The sequence below is a fragment of the Parasteatoda tepidariorum genome, chromosome 2 (genome assembly GCF_982258835.1).
Source record: "Parasteatoda tepidariorum strain Cologne lab strain chromosome 2, Ptep-v5.0, whole genome shotgun sequence".
Taxonomy (NCBI): domain Eukaryota; kingdom Metazoa; phylum Arthropoda; class Arachnida; order Araneae; family Theridiidae; genus Parasteatoda; species Parasteatoda tepidariorum.
The window spans coordinates 99,908,926-99,926,414 of record NC_141756.1 but is presented as its reverse complement, the minus strand read 5'-3'; the positions used below and the strand labels follow the sequence as shown (position 1 = coordinate 99,926,414).

The window sequence follows — 17,489 nt, the reverse complement described above, 5'->3', positions numbered from 1 at the left end:
TTTGTTTTTCGTACATTTTATATTTTTGTGATAAAATAAAGAACTTATAGTTGTTCTGCTTCTGAACACTGATGAAAACACAAAATGATGGGCTTCATCAACAATCAAAAATATATACATTTATTTTACAAATTCCATTTTAGGGTGGCGCCATTCAGAGAATTAAAAATACAAAATTATCTTCATCAAAGCCGATGCTTTACATCCGGCGTTCAGTGGCAGACAACTACACTGCTGGACAATTGCTAAGGACGGATCACAAATTGCAATGTAGCGTAACATTAAGCGAGACATGAGTCCTAGTAGAATAAAATATAGTTGCCACACTGTTCAGACATTAGAATAAAGAATATTCATTGTTCTGGAAAGTACAAAAGCTATGAAACATCTGAAAGAAAAAAAATGTTAATTTGATGCAGCGTACGGAAAAATGGAACAATGCATCTAAATGTCAGCAGGCAACTTGAAGAAAGGTGTCAGTACGGGATATGTCCACCGTGGAGTGTCACACGTCGTATCATACTTTGCACAACATTATCCAGCAGCTGTTGAGGCAATTTATCCCATTCCTCTGTCAGTGCACGGATGAGGGTGTTCTTGTTTGTCGGAGGATAATTTCGACCAGCAAGAGTCCTCCCCAAAGCATCCCAAACATTTTCAATGGGGTTTAGATCTGGAGAACGTGATGGCCATACGAAGCGTTGAATACCCTCGCTGTCTAGACAATCCTGAACAGCGAGTGTTCGATGACATGTTGCGTTGTCGTCCATAAAAACAAATTTTTCACAGACAGCACCACGGAAAAGACGAACATTGATGAAGTTCTACTTCCTCATGTTCGTCTTTTCCGTTCGTCATGTTCGTCATTCGCAACCACATGTAGGCGAGTGCGGCCATTGATCATGATGCCGGCCCACACCATGACACTGCATGTCGGATATCGGTCCCTTTCCTGGATATTTTCTGGACGATAACCAGTACCACTCTCGCGCCAGATCAGTTGGCGTCTACAATCCGATGACAGACTGAACCTACTCTCATCTGAGAATAGTACGCATAGCCAGTCCTGTTCAGTCCAATTGTGATGCTCACGACACCGTTGCAAATGGGCAGTACGGTGCTGTCTGGTTAATGGGACACACACAACAGATCTGCGGGCGTATAGTCCTACTCCCCTCAAACGTCTGGCAACAGTTTTTTGGGAGATCTGCTTTCCTGTGGCAGCAAGAAACTGATTTGCCACCTGCTGAGCTGTGGCGCGCCTGTTCCTTTTTGCTGATAGGACGATGCATCTGTCTTCTGCAGGCGTCGTACTTCTAACGCGACCTCCCCCGTGCCGCCTACTACACATTCCAGTAGTTTTAAATGATTTCCACAGCCGTGAAACAACGCTGTGAACGATGTCGAACTCCCTGGGAACATCTGTTATTTTTCGCCATTCTTCGATCTTACCAATAATTCGGCCACGCTTAAAATCATCTAAGTTATATCGGGATGCCGAAAATTTCAAGTTCGTCAACTAAATCTTTCCTGTAAAACTTTGACTTGAAGCAACAGCTCTCCACACGCGTCAAAACCTTTAAAGCTCTTATCAGCGCTATCACGTGTTGAACAGACGTGGAAAGAAAATTTGCATACTCATACCTCTTCTTACTATATCCCGCACTTATTCAAATTTTCCACATTTTGCTTCCTTTCATTTTGTGGTTGCTATGGATGATAGTGTTATCCGTCCTTAGCAATTGTCCAGCAGTGTATTTCATATTGTTTTACAACACATGGCTTTAGCTCTCTGGTGGGAAAGACTTTGAAACAAAACTTACAACAGTTACTTTTCTCAACAACTGAAATTTAGAATAGTGTGATTAAGAAAAATATGTGAACTGTTTGCAATTTCAAATTAATATTGAAATGCACAGGTTTAGAATTTTCTACAGTGAAAAGTTTTCGGAACTTCAGTATTAAAAAAAGTATACAAAAACTAGACGTTAAGAACGTATCCAATGAGCGAGCAAAGCGAGCATTGGATTGCGAAGCAATTCGAAATGAGCTGTGAAAACAGTTCCGGGGGTTGGTGAGCGCCAGCGAGCAGGGGGCGAAGCCTCCTAGTATTATATAAAACGCTAATACGTACGTATGTATCAATAAAACCGACCATATTTCTTTTCTCGCGTTGGCAACAGTTTTCATTTTTAATTGATAAGCTTCGACGCGCAAGAGCACGTAGTGAGCATCATCTATATTATATAAAACGCTAATACGTACGTATATATGTATCAATAAAACCGACGATATTTCTTTTCTCGCGCTGGCAACAGTTTTCATTTTTAATTGATTGGATTCGGCGCGCAAGAGCACGTAGTGAGCAAAATTAAGGTTTAGAATTGCTTCGGAGAAATTTGAATTGTTAACAATGACTTAAACAAAAAGTTTTATTTTCACTGATAAATACTATATTATAATTTTAACTTTTTCTATGACTATACTCATTTTCTTACTCTTTGTTTTTCGTACATTTTATATTTTTGTGATAAAATAAAGAACTTATAGTTGTTCTGCTTCTGAACACTGATGAAAACACAAAATGATGGGCTTCATCAACAATCAAAAATATATACATTTATTTTACAAATTCCATTTTAGGGTGGCGCCATTCAGAGAATTAAAAATACAAAATTATCTTTAGCGATGCCGATGCTTTACATCCGGCGTTCAGTGGCAGACTACTATTTCATATTGTTTTACAACACATGACTTTAGCCCTCTGGTGGGAAAGACTTTAAAACAAAATTTACAATAATTACTTTTCTCAACAACTGAAATTTAGAATAGTGTGATTAAGAAAAATATGTAAACTGTTTGCAATTTCAAATTAATATTGAAATGTACAGGTTTTGAATTTTCGACAGTGAAAAGTTTTCGGAACTTCAGTAGTCAAAAAAGTATACAAAAGCTAGACGTTAAGAACGTATCCAATGAGCGAGCAAAGCGAGCATTGGATTGCGAAGCAATCCGAAAAGAACTGGGAAAGCAGTTCCGGGGGTTGACGAGCGCCAGCGAGCAGGGGGCGAAGCCTCCTAGTATTATATAAAACGTTAATACGTTTTAATTGATAGGCTTCGGCGAGCAAGAGCATGTAGTGAGCATCATATGTCTAATCGGGTGAATTCTCACCGAATTGGGTATAATATAAAAAAAACACAACTACTTCCACTTAGTAAGAATAACATTTACCATGACGCAATGCTAAATTCTATGCCACTATCCACATAAATGCCACTATCCACATAAATCAATTACTAATCAAAAATCGAATATCAATTACTTTTCTTTATAATGCAATAAAATCTGGCGAGCAGCTATTTAAACGATCAAACACTTCGTTTGTTTATTTGTGGCTTGAAGTTAGGCTCGCAGAAAATGCCGCTCATGGGTTAAATTTAGTAGGAATAACACAACCTGTGACGTAGGCTATAATATACCCAATTATCAAAAAAATTCTCACAAAATTCTCTTCATCGAAGCCGATGCTTTAAATCCGGCTTACTATTTCATATTGTTTTACAACACATGGTTTTAGCCCTCTGGTGGGAAAGACTTTAAAACAAAACTTACAACAGTTACTTTTCTCAACAACTGAAATTTAGAATAGTGTGATTAAGAAAAATATGTGAACTGTTTGAAATTTCAAATTAATACTGAAATGCACGGGTTTAGAATTTTCTACAGTGAAAAGTGGTCGGAACTTCAGTGTCCAAAAAAGTATACAAAAGCTAGTCGTTAAGAACGTATCCAATGAACTGCGAAAGCATTTCCGGGGGTTGGCGAGCGCCAGCGAGCAGGGGGCGAAGCCTCCTAGTTTATATAATATAACGTGTAATTTAACCCATTGATGCACGAACGAAAACAAGCACAAACTGGTTTCAGTCGGGTAAAAACAATAAAGCTGTATAGAGTATCACCTGATAATTAATATTTTACATAGAATCTTACAGTGCGTCGAATAATTTGGCCATGGACTGTACATGGCAGCGTTTTTTTTTATTGTACTCAGACTTTAAAAAAAAATAAAACACTATTTATGTAAGAGAAAAAGTTTATTTCGTCAGTGTTACTAAGTGTTAAAAAATAATCAGCGCTTTTTTATGATTCTATAGACAGTGTTTCATTTCCAACGACTGGCGGAGGATCTTCTGGGAACCTTCCTCAGAACACCTTCCCTCTCTAGGTTCTTGTGTCTGTCCATGGATACTATTCCAGATGGAGTAAAGAGCACATTCAGTCTTTCACCTGTATTTGAAATACAATTAAAGAAAGAATACACGATTGATTGGATTTTCACATACTAAAATACAATCTTATTCGATTAATTTATACCACACAGATTATCGAAGTCCGGCATCACTGGCCGCAATCATTGAAATGGTGGGTAACCAGTCTGCGAAGGACACCTGGGACCAACGTGAGTTTGGTGAACTTTGGTCGGAACTTCGGTTTAGTATTTCATTTAGAAATGTGCCGTTTTTAATTTTTAAAGGGGAAAGATCTCGGTAAAAAGAATATCTGAACAAATTTTCATTAATCTTGCCTCATTCTGCTATAATAGGAATTTTGTGTATAGTAATTAGTGAAAATAGACGAGTGCATCGCTAACTCTGGTCATATAGGCATGGAGTACTTTTTGTTCAAACTGTTTCAAGCAACGAAAAAGGCATATCAGATAGTATTAAAAAAATATTAATAACAATTATTTAGTGTCTTTTCAAGCGCCCTGTAATAATATCCTGCGTGGTATAGGACCTCGTTGAACTGCTCAACCATAAAGTGATCAACTTCACACGCAGATCGTCGGGCCATCCCCTCACCAGAGTATTAAAATCGTAAAGGCATATCTTCAAATCATCTTCGAGGATGCTTCTGAGATCATCGTCAGTAGTCTAGTGTGACGTAAATATACGACTACTACTACTATTTGCGAGATTTTTCAAAGCGTTATACTTTCCCTTAACTCTAACGGTGATAGGTCGCGTTTATTTTAGCAACATCAACTCCAGGCCCCTTTTAGCCGGCCAGTTAGCTGAGTGGTCAGCCTACCTGACTGTGAAGTCAATGGTTGTGGGTTCGAATCCAGCTCAGGGCATGGATATTTGTCTCTTTGTGTTGTTCTCTATTGTGTGATGCGTGAATGTGGCCCACCCTATAAACGGGTATCTGTGTCAATGTGGCGTGGGTAATGTTGCTCGCCTCCGTGACTTAGGCTCACATGTGCCCACTGGGTAACGTTAAATGAGCAACACCTCCGAGGTGTATAACGAAAGTTCAGTGCCTGCCGTTCTAAAAAAAGAACACCCGGCCCTTTTGCCGACGAAATTCTCAAATCTAGCTATAAAAAGAAAATAATACTACCATATACAATGTTACGCTATAATAAAAACTTCACATTTATGCAGCATAAAATCTTCTTTAACAAACGCAAAATGTTTCGCAATTAATTGCAGTAATTAGAAAGAATTTAATCAGAAAAACACAAATTTTTTAAATTTATCTCTCTCTGATTAATAATCTCCGGTTGTTATTTCCGCTAAAGTTGTGAGAGTTCAATTTTGCTGCGCAAAAACTGGGAAACCAGGGAAAGAAGGGGCTAAACCACGGTTAACCAGTCATGGTTTAGTCCCTTCTTGTTGTCCATAGTTAAAAAAATCGTGTATAGTGCGGCTTTCAGGAGAATTCCTCCAGACTCCCGTCTCGCGTCGTGGCGGGTACTATGGTTACGAGGAAAGGTCACTTCGAATAGGGGTGTTGGGTAAATAGTTTAGTCTTAATCTTAGCGTAGGTCGTCGTGAGTAAACCAATTGACACCTTCTTTCCTCTATTTCCCCCATTTAAAATGTGTTCTAGCATGTTACCATAGCAGCAGACAGCCCCAGACTTTCAGACTGGAGGAGTTCTCCTCAAACCCGCACTGTAATTTCTATTCTATTTACAAAAAGTATAATGAGGAAAAAAAAAACTTTCTTACTTCCGTTATGGCTTTTCATTGGAGCTCTCTTCGTGCCTTTTTTCTCTTCCCAATCTAATGGAACGATAACCTGTTGAACATTAGAACAAAACTCTAAAAAATATTTAGTAAAAAGTAGCGAACTTGGAGAGGAAGTAGGGAACATCATAGGACTTGTAAATGCATAATGACTCTTGACCCGTAATGTCACCATACGCCGATAGGGTTACTTTCTTATTATGGATTGACTGTTCATGCGCCTCTGAACCTGAACTTTTATTTATGCAAATTATTGTAATTTTATGTTTATTTAACGTTTTCTCAATTATTAAAAGTTACATTCAAATAAGTCAAGTCAGGGCCAGGACAGCTTTGTTGGTAGGACACTGGGCCCATGTCTATGAGGTTGTAGGTTCGATCCCACCGGTCGAAGACTCCCCGTGTAGTAAATGGAGACTTTTGCACGTTAAATCTGTCGAGTCACAAAATCTTCCATGTTCCCATAACAAATCATACCTCTGGGGGTACTGATCCAGGAGTTTCCTCGTCTTCTGGATTGGGTTCAAAATTACAAGGCTACGGAGTTGAACATTAGTAGTCGTAATCCCAAAATTGTGTCGGCTGTTTTCAACGATGGTTATAAAATTCAACTAAGTCAAAAGACAATTTTTTTAAATTTCAATTTGATGATTAGGCGTCTATTTTGGAGATTTCGACAAGTTAATCGACAAATTATTACGATAAGACAGCTATTTTTGGGCTTATTTGTATGCAGTGTTTTGACCATAATTATTAGAAAACATATCATGATTTAGATGAATAAGAGACACCGGTTTAAATTTGCAGTCCACAAAGACTAAACGTTCCAAGTGACGTTACCTGACGTTTTTACGACATAAGCGACTCTCAGTCCTTATCATGTGCCCTATATTCCCTCTAAGTTGTGATATGAAGTTAAGAAATATACAGTAAAATTGCTTTTAAGTTTAAGAAATAACAAACATATTCAAGCCATAAATATTTTCATTGATAAATTATATCAGAAAGACATCATAATATTGAATATACTTCACATAAGTTTTTATTTGTTTACTTCATTGCGTGATGCAACTTATCACTGAAATCTTCTATATGTTTATCTGTGAAAAGGCCTGTCAGTGTATCGAAGTGGAACTTTCCTCGTACACTTGGACATTTTTCGATCTCTAGTCAGTAAGGCTTTCAGTGTTTACTCGACTTCCCAATGAGGTGACCCAGGTTCGAATTCCAGGGATGGGTGGTCTGTACGAATGTTGCTTCCGGCTTTCACCGATCACAGTGCTGATATAAAATATCCTCAGTGGTAGAGAGATCATTGGTCAGAATCCCTTTACCATCGGGTTAACCATGGGAAGTTTTCGCATTTTTCTTCTCCCTGGAACGCAAATGCGGATTAGAGTTCCATCAAAAACGTCCTCTTACGAGGCTGGTTCAGTCAGTAAGGCTTTCAATGTTTACTCGACTTCCCAATGAGATGACCCAGGTTCGAATCCCAGCGATGACTGGTCGGTACGAATTCTGCTTCTGGCTTTCACCGATCACATTGATCAGCCTACGTAGGGACCGACGTTGCGCATTATCACTCCTCGTTAAATTGTTCTACCGCAAAGTGCTCCATTTCGCGCAGGTCGTCGGGCTGCAAAAGCAGGGGAGCCGTCCCTTCTGCAGAGGATTGAAATTGCGATAGCGTGTCTTCGGATCATCCTCAGGGATTTTCCCAGACAATAGCCCATTATGCAGCTCTAGTGCGACGTAAATAAAGTACCTGCCAACCTACCTATAACTGCAATAAAAATAAATTTTTAAAAAAATCACCTCATCTGCGAGGGGTAGACTTTGGTGTAAAGAAAGCAGTTGATCAGAGGATGGATGGGAGAACTCATCCAGCCATTCAGTCATTTTGGCCAGTCGACGCGGATTCAGCAAAGTATGCTCCTCTGTCAAGTAGGGAATGGCATCGACGTCGTCGAAAGGCTTCTCGTCAAACATATCCATCTGGAACATAATGTCTTCTTATTTGAATTTTAAAAAAAACACAATAAATTTTAAGGAAGTGCTAGCTTTATTAAATCCCCCCCCCCAACAGCAGGGATGCACAGCGAGCAAAATAAAAAACGAACCACCTTTAATAACTTTTGATCTAAAGATCGGATTTTCACGTTTTAGGACTCAATCTTAAATACTCAAATGAGTAGCCACAAACATACAAATAAATTAGTGAAGACGATATTTTAAGTTACGAAATGATACACACAAACGTTCTTTCTCTGAATAAACATGCATTTCTTTCAACGGAATTCGGATTTCTGACCCCCAAAACATAGGGGGCAGCCGCAATCTGATAAATATGCTCCCAATAGTTTGGTCCGAAAGAACATTCCAAAGTTTGGAATTTTTAATGTTAATTTCACTTTTTGCATATTTCGCCATATCTTGAGAAATTTTTAAGCTAATTTAAGAAAATCTTGCACGCAATTATAAAATTCATTTATACCAAAGATATTTTCAAGCAAAAAATAACTTTTAGTAAATATTCATTATTCTTATAATTTTATTTAATATTAGTCGAAAAATTTTGAATTGTAAGGTATAAAATTTTTTACACCATTTTAAAGAGTATAATTTTACATGGCAAAATATAAAATTTGAGTGAAGTCAGTCGAATAGTTCCTGAAAAATCCAATTTTTAAAATACGTTGAAATTTTGACCAATATGTGAAAAAACAAAAAGGGCACACACTGTACCCTAAATGAAGAAACTGGTCACTTGTCCAGCACTGCAGCTGACCAATACCCTGTCAGTCAGAGAAAAACATGTCTAATAATAGAAAAACATGCCCATGATAGTCCTTAACGACTACACAACTCTCACGTCATCATTCGCGGGGTCTTTATTAATCCATGTGGCAATCATGCCCAGTCTTGCCCCAATAAACCCTTGAGCTCATCGATGGTCATTGGAGCCGGTATTTGAGGGTCCAAAGACGTCGCACATGCTTTCGTAGGGATTAAGATCAAAGAACATCGCCGGCCACTTAAATCGTTGAATATCTACTGATAAGAGTTATTCGACCACCAACTGAGCTCTGTATGGATGAGTGTCATCATCAATAAAAAAAAATTTAAATGCTCGGAAAAGTCTTACATGGGGAGCAAGGATCTCGTCCTCGGACCACTGACCTGTCAAATTACTTCAATTGAACACAGGAAGGTCAGTATGCCCGTCGGTATGCTCCCTAGACTATCAGACCACCTCAACCATAGTGGTCTTTTTCGACAATTGCTTAGAGGGCCGATATCGATTCCCCGATCTCCAGATAAGAACACGTCTCGAATCGCTGTCCGAACTGAATCGTGACTCACCACTTAAGAGAACTAGCCATCAATCATCCTCTAGGTGTTCTTGCAGTACCAGGCTAGACTGTTTTTTTTTGGGGGGGGGGTCACAATAAAAGCATGCAGGCAACCTGCATTAAGTCTCTATCCGCAAAATGGATGTTCCTGTTGGCATAAGACAGGTAGCGAAACAGTTGTGTCGCTCTCTCGGATCTTTCCCTTTTGGTTAGAAGTCTCAACTAATAGTCTTGAGCTGACGTTGTTGTTTGTTTTTGGCTACCTCGACCAGGTCAGCTGACCACTGTTTCTGTCTCCGTGAACTGTTTCCACAGAGTGGACACCATATTTCTCGAAGTCCTCCTTACAACAGACGGGTCAATCATGATGTGGTGATTGGCCCGCGTCGTGTCTTCCAACAATCCGTGGCATCGTCTAGAACAGTGGTTCCCAACTGGCGGCCCGGGGCCGCATCTGGCCAGCGATGCCTTTTTTTGTGGCCGACGAACTAAAATATATTAATTGTCATTTTTTTGCGGACAATTTTCGTAAAAAATCTATATGAGTTTAAAATACTTTTCTCGTTAATAAAATCCTAATTTCTTCGTTTCTGTGAAACTTATCATACCAACGGTGCAAAAAAATTTATTTCTCAGGTTTTGCATCCAAGAAAATATTTATTCAAATACAAAAATAATCGTACATGTTACTCTCTTTTATTTCATTTTTTTGTATTTTGTGAATATAACTTAGCATGTGTGTATCAGAAATTTTCTACGATTAAAATTTTTGAAACCACTCATTTTGGACGAAAATATTTGCACACACATTTGTAAATTTTAAATTTAAAATGTAAATATCTATACTCTGGTAGTTGCAGCAGACAAACCTCAATTTTGTCATTGAACATTTTGTGTGCTACTATGTAAGTTTTAATATCAACTTTATTAAAGTTTTATATCTTAACAATTAGATATCTGTTGCACATTAATTGTTTAATACATAGGTGCACATAAAAGTTATTGCAACCCGAATTTTTTAATATGCAATTAAATATTTTTAAAAATCTACTTCTTATTTTAATTTGTAATTCAATGCTTTTGTTTTGTACAACTTGGTAAAAATCTAACAGCAATATTTAATGTACCTTCAAACATAAAAGAGTCCTACATAAAATTTTGATAAAGTTGCGGCCCGCCATTTGATTTCTGTTTTTAATTGTGGCCCCCAGCTTCATGTAAGTTGGAAACCTTTGGTCTAGAAGATGATGATTGGCCGTACTAACGATACGTAAAGATGGAATATTTAGTCTGACAAAATAAATTTTATGTCATTGAATATACATTTATATAATATATGATTTAGATATTGTAAATTATGTATCTTACGTTTCTTTTCTTCTCTTTTTTTCATTTATGTTGACTTCTTTTGTTTTCTCCAGTGATTGTACTCCTTTCATGAGGGCTATTTTATCTAGGAGTTAACCAGCATTTCAGAAAAATGCCGGTTGTGAGCCAATAGATTTAAGGTTCTACAATTTCATGATCAACGGCATGATTATATCAATGTGGTCAGCATTGCGCATATATTTACTACCTAGATAAGTTGATACCCATCGATCTGAAGCGGTTGGGGCAGGGCCTGATTACCGAAAAGGCATAGGAAGCAAGTGCTTCCCCTGTAAAATTCTAGGGGGGGCCCCCAAACGACTGAAATTAAGGGCCCAATTTCTTATTTTTGAAAATGTACTAGTGACTTATAACTGCACTAGTGAACGTTCATTTTCTGTATTGAAAAGAATAAAAAATCGGTGGAGATCAACTCTTTCAAATAATAAATTAAGTAGTTTAGCCCTTTTGGGCAAAAGAGAGCGATATTACAAATATGTTACAATTTGCAGATATTATTGAAGATTTTGCGAATTTAACAGCGAGAAAAAAACATATGTAATGGTAATAAACCTATGAATTTTCTTATTTCTTTTTTCTCTATCATTGTGCTCAAATTAATTTTACTCTGCTTTTTATTGTTGAACTAAACACACAAGACTTTTAAATATCTATCAGTACGAAAAATATTTTTGTTTCATGTTTGAAAATTATTTGGTATGATTTTTCTGGTGCAGTAACAATAATTTATGCTGAATTAGAATTTTGTGTTGTTCTGCCGCTAGTAAACGAATTGGCGTAAAATAAGAGACTAATCTTGCAAAGAACCTTTCGTATAACAACAAGTAATTTTATAATTTAATTTATTGGAATATTTAAATTTTGTTAACATGTTTTTGTTACTATAAAGCACGTAAAGAAGGGCCCAACATGATTGCATAAGATCTCTGTATTCCTTTCTAAGGTTCTAATAGTTTTCTCATGGTTCTTGTCTCTTTAAAATGTATTGCTTATGGGCGAAAAATATCAAAAATTTCTTTTGCTTAAGTTAGGGGGGCCCCAAAATTCTATTATGCTTCCCCTATTTTCAGAGGTTAATCGGGCCCTGGGTTGGGGCTTCAAGTTGGGATCAAACCCCAGTTCTTCACAATCGCAATTCAGTGCCTCAACCACCGGGCTTCATCTAAAACCGGACACATCCCTGCTTTTGCATCCTGAGTATAGTCCCTCAGGGGACTGATCGTTAAGACACGGTTCCCAGAAGATCACCCGAAGTCAAGCATCACTGGCTGCTGTCAGTGTGCGGGTGGGTGACCACTTGGATCAATCTGCGTAGGGATCGAGGGTGTGCGGTATCGGTCTACACTAAACTGTTCCATTGTAAAGTTTGCGACTTCGTGGGCAGGTCGTTGGGCTACCGAAGCGGGGGTGCCATCCCCTCTGCAGAGGATCAAAATTGTGATGGCATGTCTTCAGATCATCCTCAGGGACGTTTCCCAGACCGTCGCCAATAGCCCATTGAGCAGCTCTAGTGCTACGTAAATGAACTACAACTACAACAACAGCATCCTGAGTATAACTAATTTTAACGAAAACACTAAATTTTTTTTACAATACCCACCCAATTGACACTCGCCACTCATGTATCAATAGGGCAGATTTGTGGGCCACTCTTTTAGGAGAACCCTATTAGGTGGTCTAACGTTGCTCCCACAGTAAGGAGAGATAGTACAAAAAATGAAAGAACATCCTTGCCTTGTCTCGGATTCAAACCCATTACCTTTTTGATGTGGGGTCAGTTCCCTGACCCCTACGCAGTTTGGTCTCCAAATACTAAATGCTGCTGGGCTGAAAATGAATAATAGATTTATTAAGAAAAAATACTCACCTGGTTGAATTGAGGCCAGATGACGTGGGGTTTCAGTTGTGGATTAAGAGCCGAGAGGTCTACCTGAACTAGCTTGGGTGCAAGTTCGCCATATTTGTAAAGAACCAAACCCGGTAGAGAAGGTCTTAGGGCAGAAAGGTCAATGGTCACTCTGTCTTCAGCCCTCTTCATCCGCATTCCAATTTCGGAACCTAATGGAGTTGCTTTGCCAAGGTGAATGACGAGACCCAAAAGAAACCAAACCTCCATTTTTTTCCCTTCTAAACTGCAATAAAAGATTAATATACCAGATTTCGATTTTTAGTTTACTTAAACTGTGCGTCCTTTAGTTAGAATTAAATATCCAAAAATTCAAAATGATAAAGGTTGGAATGTTATAGATGCGACAGTTCGAATAATAAATTATTTTCTTTTTAAAATATTGATTTAATAAACAATTCTATAGACACAAGATATACCAATAAGTATTAGAATTCATTAAATAATTGACGAGCCAACTGCAAGATCAAGGTTAGTCCAAATTTTTATTTTATTGCATTTAAGACTTAGAAAATAAAATTAGTTATAATGCATCGATAAGTTCACGAACAAGGCAGTCAAGCAATATTATCAATAATACTATTATAGCATTTAAAAAGAAATATATATATAACATATTTAGCTTTCTTGCTAAATTGCAGTGATGGCAGCTTATAGTGATTTCATTGTTATGACAATGTAGGTCTATTTTTTTAAAAATTATAAATTATGTATGTCGTTGGCTAATTTTGATTTATTTTGAAACCAGTGTTGAACAGCCGACCCATTTTGGGGTTTCCGACTATCGATGTTAAACTTAACCCAGCCCAAAAGACAAGGGTACTCTTGGCATTGGAGAATGGCTCGCACGAAGAGGAAATACTCATGATTCTTACTCATGATTCGTCTAGGATATTTTACTCCACAATGCGGATGCAAAATTCATTTTGGTCATATCTGAGATTAGGATATGAGTGTTCACTCCCGGCCATTATTGAAAGTCTTTACAATCTTGCAATGGGCGAATCTATGACCGGGATAGCCTGGTTGGTAGGGCACTGTGCCCTTGTCCAAGAGATCGTAAGTTCGATCCCCACCAGCCGAAGACTCCCCTTGTAGTTAATGGTGACTGACGCACGTTAAATCTGTCGAGTCACAAAGTCCTCCATGTTCCCATAACAAGTCATACCACTGGTGGTAATGATTCAAGAGTTTCCTTGTCTTCTGGATTGGTTCAAAATGACAAGGCTACGGAGTTGAACATTAGAAGTCGTAAACCCAAAATTGGGTCGGCTGTTCAACGACTGTTATAGAATAAAATAAAATGTGCCAGTGTCTAGTTGGAGAAGTCGTTAGTTTTCATAAACTGCTTGATATGTTTGCAGTGAATCTACATACTTTAAAACTAATTAGAAAATATACAATTCATCGCACAATAATTAGCCCAATTTATTTCAAAGTCGTTTATTATACGTCGTTAGTTAGTTAAATACGTCGATAAGTTGCATCACAATAATGTAGGGTTATTTTAAAGAATTTTTAAAGGTTTATTACAAAATTGCATTATTTTATTACTTGACAGTGTTAGTAAATATTTAAATTTTGATCCCTCTAAAACTGAAAATTTCAATGTAAATATAGAAATTCGAGCATGGGACAAAATTGCTTATAATTTTCGGGGCAAATTTAAAATGTTAAACTATAAGCGCTAATTCTTTATAACTTCAGTCTTTTTACTGTAATTTATTAATTAAAATTGAAGCAAATATTTAAGATCACTCACTAAACTTAAAGCACCAGCATAACACAAGATTGTCAATCTGTCAAAATTTGGGAGATGAATTAATCAGTGAAATCAGAAAATCAGTGAAATTTTGAGTGATAAATATCAGGAAAATTCCATTTGTCTACTCTAATCGCCTCTCTCCTATTCCATTACAATAGTTAAAATTGAAAATTATCAAAATTAACTTTACCTGAAAGGAGTTATTAAATTATAATAAAATTAGTTTATTAGGAGTCAGAAATAAGCATAATTGTGGTCAATCTCTCAATAAGATTGACAGTTAATACGTGAAAATCCGATCATTAGAACAAAAATTATCCATCGTAATAACTTTTTTGAGGGGCACTTTACCGAGCAGGGACAAACATGAAAATGCATGTTTTTAACACCTCCAGAAAAAAAAAAGGGGGTGGGGGCTCCAAAAAGCCCAAATTTTGTAAAGACCAAATCAAAAAAATCAAATCCAAAAGCCCAAACCAAAAAGTTCTTTAAACTGTATCTGTTAAAATTTTAAAAGTAGATATAGAGATAGAGTGTTCGCCTCCCGTTGAGGTGAACCGGGTTCGAATCCCAGCGTTGGCTGGTGGATACGAATTCCGCCCCCGGTTCGAACCGACCACATTGCTGACGTAAAATATCTTCACTGGTATACGTATCACGAGTTAGAGTTCCCTCGCTATCAGACTAACCGTGGGAGGTTTTCCTGGTTTTACTCTTGGTATAACGCAAATGCAGGTTAGTTCCATCAAAAAGTCTTCCGCGAAGATAAAGTTGCTCCCGATGCCTTATAGTTTCCTTTTCTTCTGGGTTGCGTTCGAAATTACAAAGCTACGGTATTAAACATTGGTAGCCGTAAGCTCAAAATTTCGTCGGCTCTTCAGCGAAAAAAAAAATGCTTTCGTTTTTCGTTAAAACAGAGTCCTGATCTAAACACACGTTTATATCTAAATATGTTGGTTAAAGTGAATTAATAGTTACGAAGACATGAAATATTTAACTAAACATTAACTTGAAAGACGGGTATTTAAATGTCATTGAAGGGCTAATAATTATACTGTTATTTTAAAAGAAAAACTCAACTGTACTCACCCGGAGCCTGTTAACGAATGAACGAAAGTTCCTTGATACTCTAATAAACCATTTGATTCGATTATTTTATATAAGACGTCCCACAACGCCACTCCCCCACTTTCTAATACAGCAGTGGGAAGGATTCCATTACTGAGGCTTTTAACCTTTTTGATTTACTTTTCTCTCTGCCTTTTCGCATAAAATAAATCGATACGTAAAATAAAATGAAGAATCTTTAAACCGGATTGTGGGTATATCGTTAAGTTTTTTAAAATATGACATTCAACACGAGCAATTGTCAACAATTAAAGAAGCCCGGTTTTTGATTTTCTAATACATTTGAAAAATGGAATTTTTTTCTCTAGCTTATCGGAAGCCATTGTTCTAAATTTAAACTATTGACGATTCAGTTTTGTCAGATATTCTCCGACATCAGCGTCTGCTGGCTTACAACTCTTATCAAGAAAAGTTTATTGCACTTTCCATAATTCTTAAATATTTTTAGTCGTTACGCCAGTTTATCTGAAAGAACAATGTGATCGTGATAGCATAGACACACTACGTCACCAAATTATTATTACTGAAATTATTTGAAATCTGATGTTTAGTTTTTATGGTTATGTGTTAAAAACGCGCTACTATATAACTAAATAATTTAAAATCAACGGTAATTGAAATTTAAAAAAAAAAATGTGTACTGAAAAGCAAAATTAAGTTAGAAAATGTATTTAATTGTAATGGAGATCAGTAAAAAGTCGCCACACTATTATTGACACCAATGATGCTTAATTTTGGTAGTTGACACTACTGGCATTATTGAATTTGTCAAGGATCAATTTTCTTAAATGGTTCATCCGATATTCTTTCTCAAAGATTTCAATAATTAAACTACTATATACCTCTTACCTAACACAAAGACAAGCACGAAACGATGTAGAACGAAAAGCAAACTGTGGAGCTAGACTCCCGACAATGACAAACCGTTATTCATCAAAAGGCATTTTATCAGAGATAGAATTTGATTAATGGGTACTACTAGTTGATTCATTGCCGCTTTGCGAGAGGCTGGGAGAGCTGTATTAAGATAACCGGACTTTGCGTGCTGGTAGGGAGAACTGTTTTATACAAAAAAAAATTAAAAGCAATGCAATGAATTTGAGAAATTTTCATATCAGTATATGCTCGAATGCTCACTTTATATGAAAGGGGCTAAAGGGTTTAGCAGTATAAATATATTAAAAAAAGATAATAAATTTTTTGCATGAGAGCTGTTATGAATTAAACTCTTTTAGCTAATCCTCTTCCCTCTGTGATGTTTTCTGATTCTCGTGTGGCACTACCGGGATAATTTGGAGCTAGTATTGATACGGAAATCTACCCATTGAATTTCATTATAAAGTGTATCGCAATTTCTTAAAAGTATTTTAATATTAAATAATTGAAGTTTCAAATGTTCAATGCTTAGTAATTGTAAGTTTAGTGTTTTCAGTGTAAAGTTTTATTTCTTTTTCCTCCTACAACTTTAGCTTAATCTTCAAGCTAATCTACTCGAAAGGAACAATTCAATTTTGAGATGGGCTTCTGGACACTGCAAATGGAAATGATACACTTTGGTGGAAAACTAGGGGTTGTAGGTTCGATGCTGACAGCAAACGTGATCCTGTGTCTGAAAATCCTCCTGCTAGATGTTGTGAAGAAGTTTGAATGAAAGACGCGTATAGTTTGTCCACGGTATGAACTCCCCCCGCCACAAAGTCTGAGACCTATGGTGCTATGGAAAAAAGTAAAGTGCATTTCAGGGAGGGTAGCTTCTCTCCACTCTAGGGCTAGCACTATAGACCAAAGAAAAGGATTACCTTTCTCTCTCCGACGCGAGTCAAAACCGAGTCAAAAATAAGGACTAAATGATACCTTCCAACATACACAGATTAACTTTAATAACTCCTCAACTTCACTTTTTCATATTAA

General features: G+C 37.1%; 1 protein-coding gene across 1 annotated transcript; it reads right to left on the bottom strand.

The window, feature by feature from the left end:
- Positions 1 to 4,084: 4,084 nt before the first annotated feature.
- LOC107443304 (uncharacterized) lies at positions 4,085 to 15,692 on the bottom strand. The gene is made up of 5 exons (XM_016057158.4): positions 15,540 to 15,692; positions 12,647 to 12,911; positions 7,853 to 8,032; positions 6,020 to 6,089; positions 4,085 to 4,290 (listed from the first exon to the last, which is right to left on the bottom strand). Exons 2-5 carry the CDS (start codon positions 12,893 to 12,895, stop codon positions 4,166 to 4,168), a joined length of 624 nt encoding a protein of 207 aa, XP_015912644.3. The 5' UTR covers positions 12,896 to 12,911; positions 15,540 to 15,692; the 3' UTR covers positions 4,085 to 4,165.
- Between the last annotated feature and the right edge of the window lie 1,797 nt (positions 15,693 to 17,489).

Excerpts from the sequence above, each read along its gene's own strand:
- LOC107443304 (XM_016057158.4), bottom strand. The coding sequence starts at position 12,895 with ATGGAGGTTTGGTTTCTTTTGGGTCTCGTCATTCACCTTGGCAAAGCA. Across the intron at positions 6,090-7,852 it reads GTCTACCCCTCGCAGATGAG|GTTATCGTTCCATTAGATTG; the intron begins GTGATTTTTTTA and ends AATGTTCAACAG. Across the intron at positions 4,291-6,019 it reads AATGAAAAGCCATAACGGAA|GTGAAAGACTGAATGTGCTC; the intron begins GTAAGAAAGTTT and ends TTTCAAATACAG.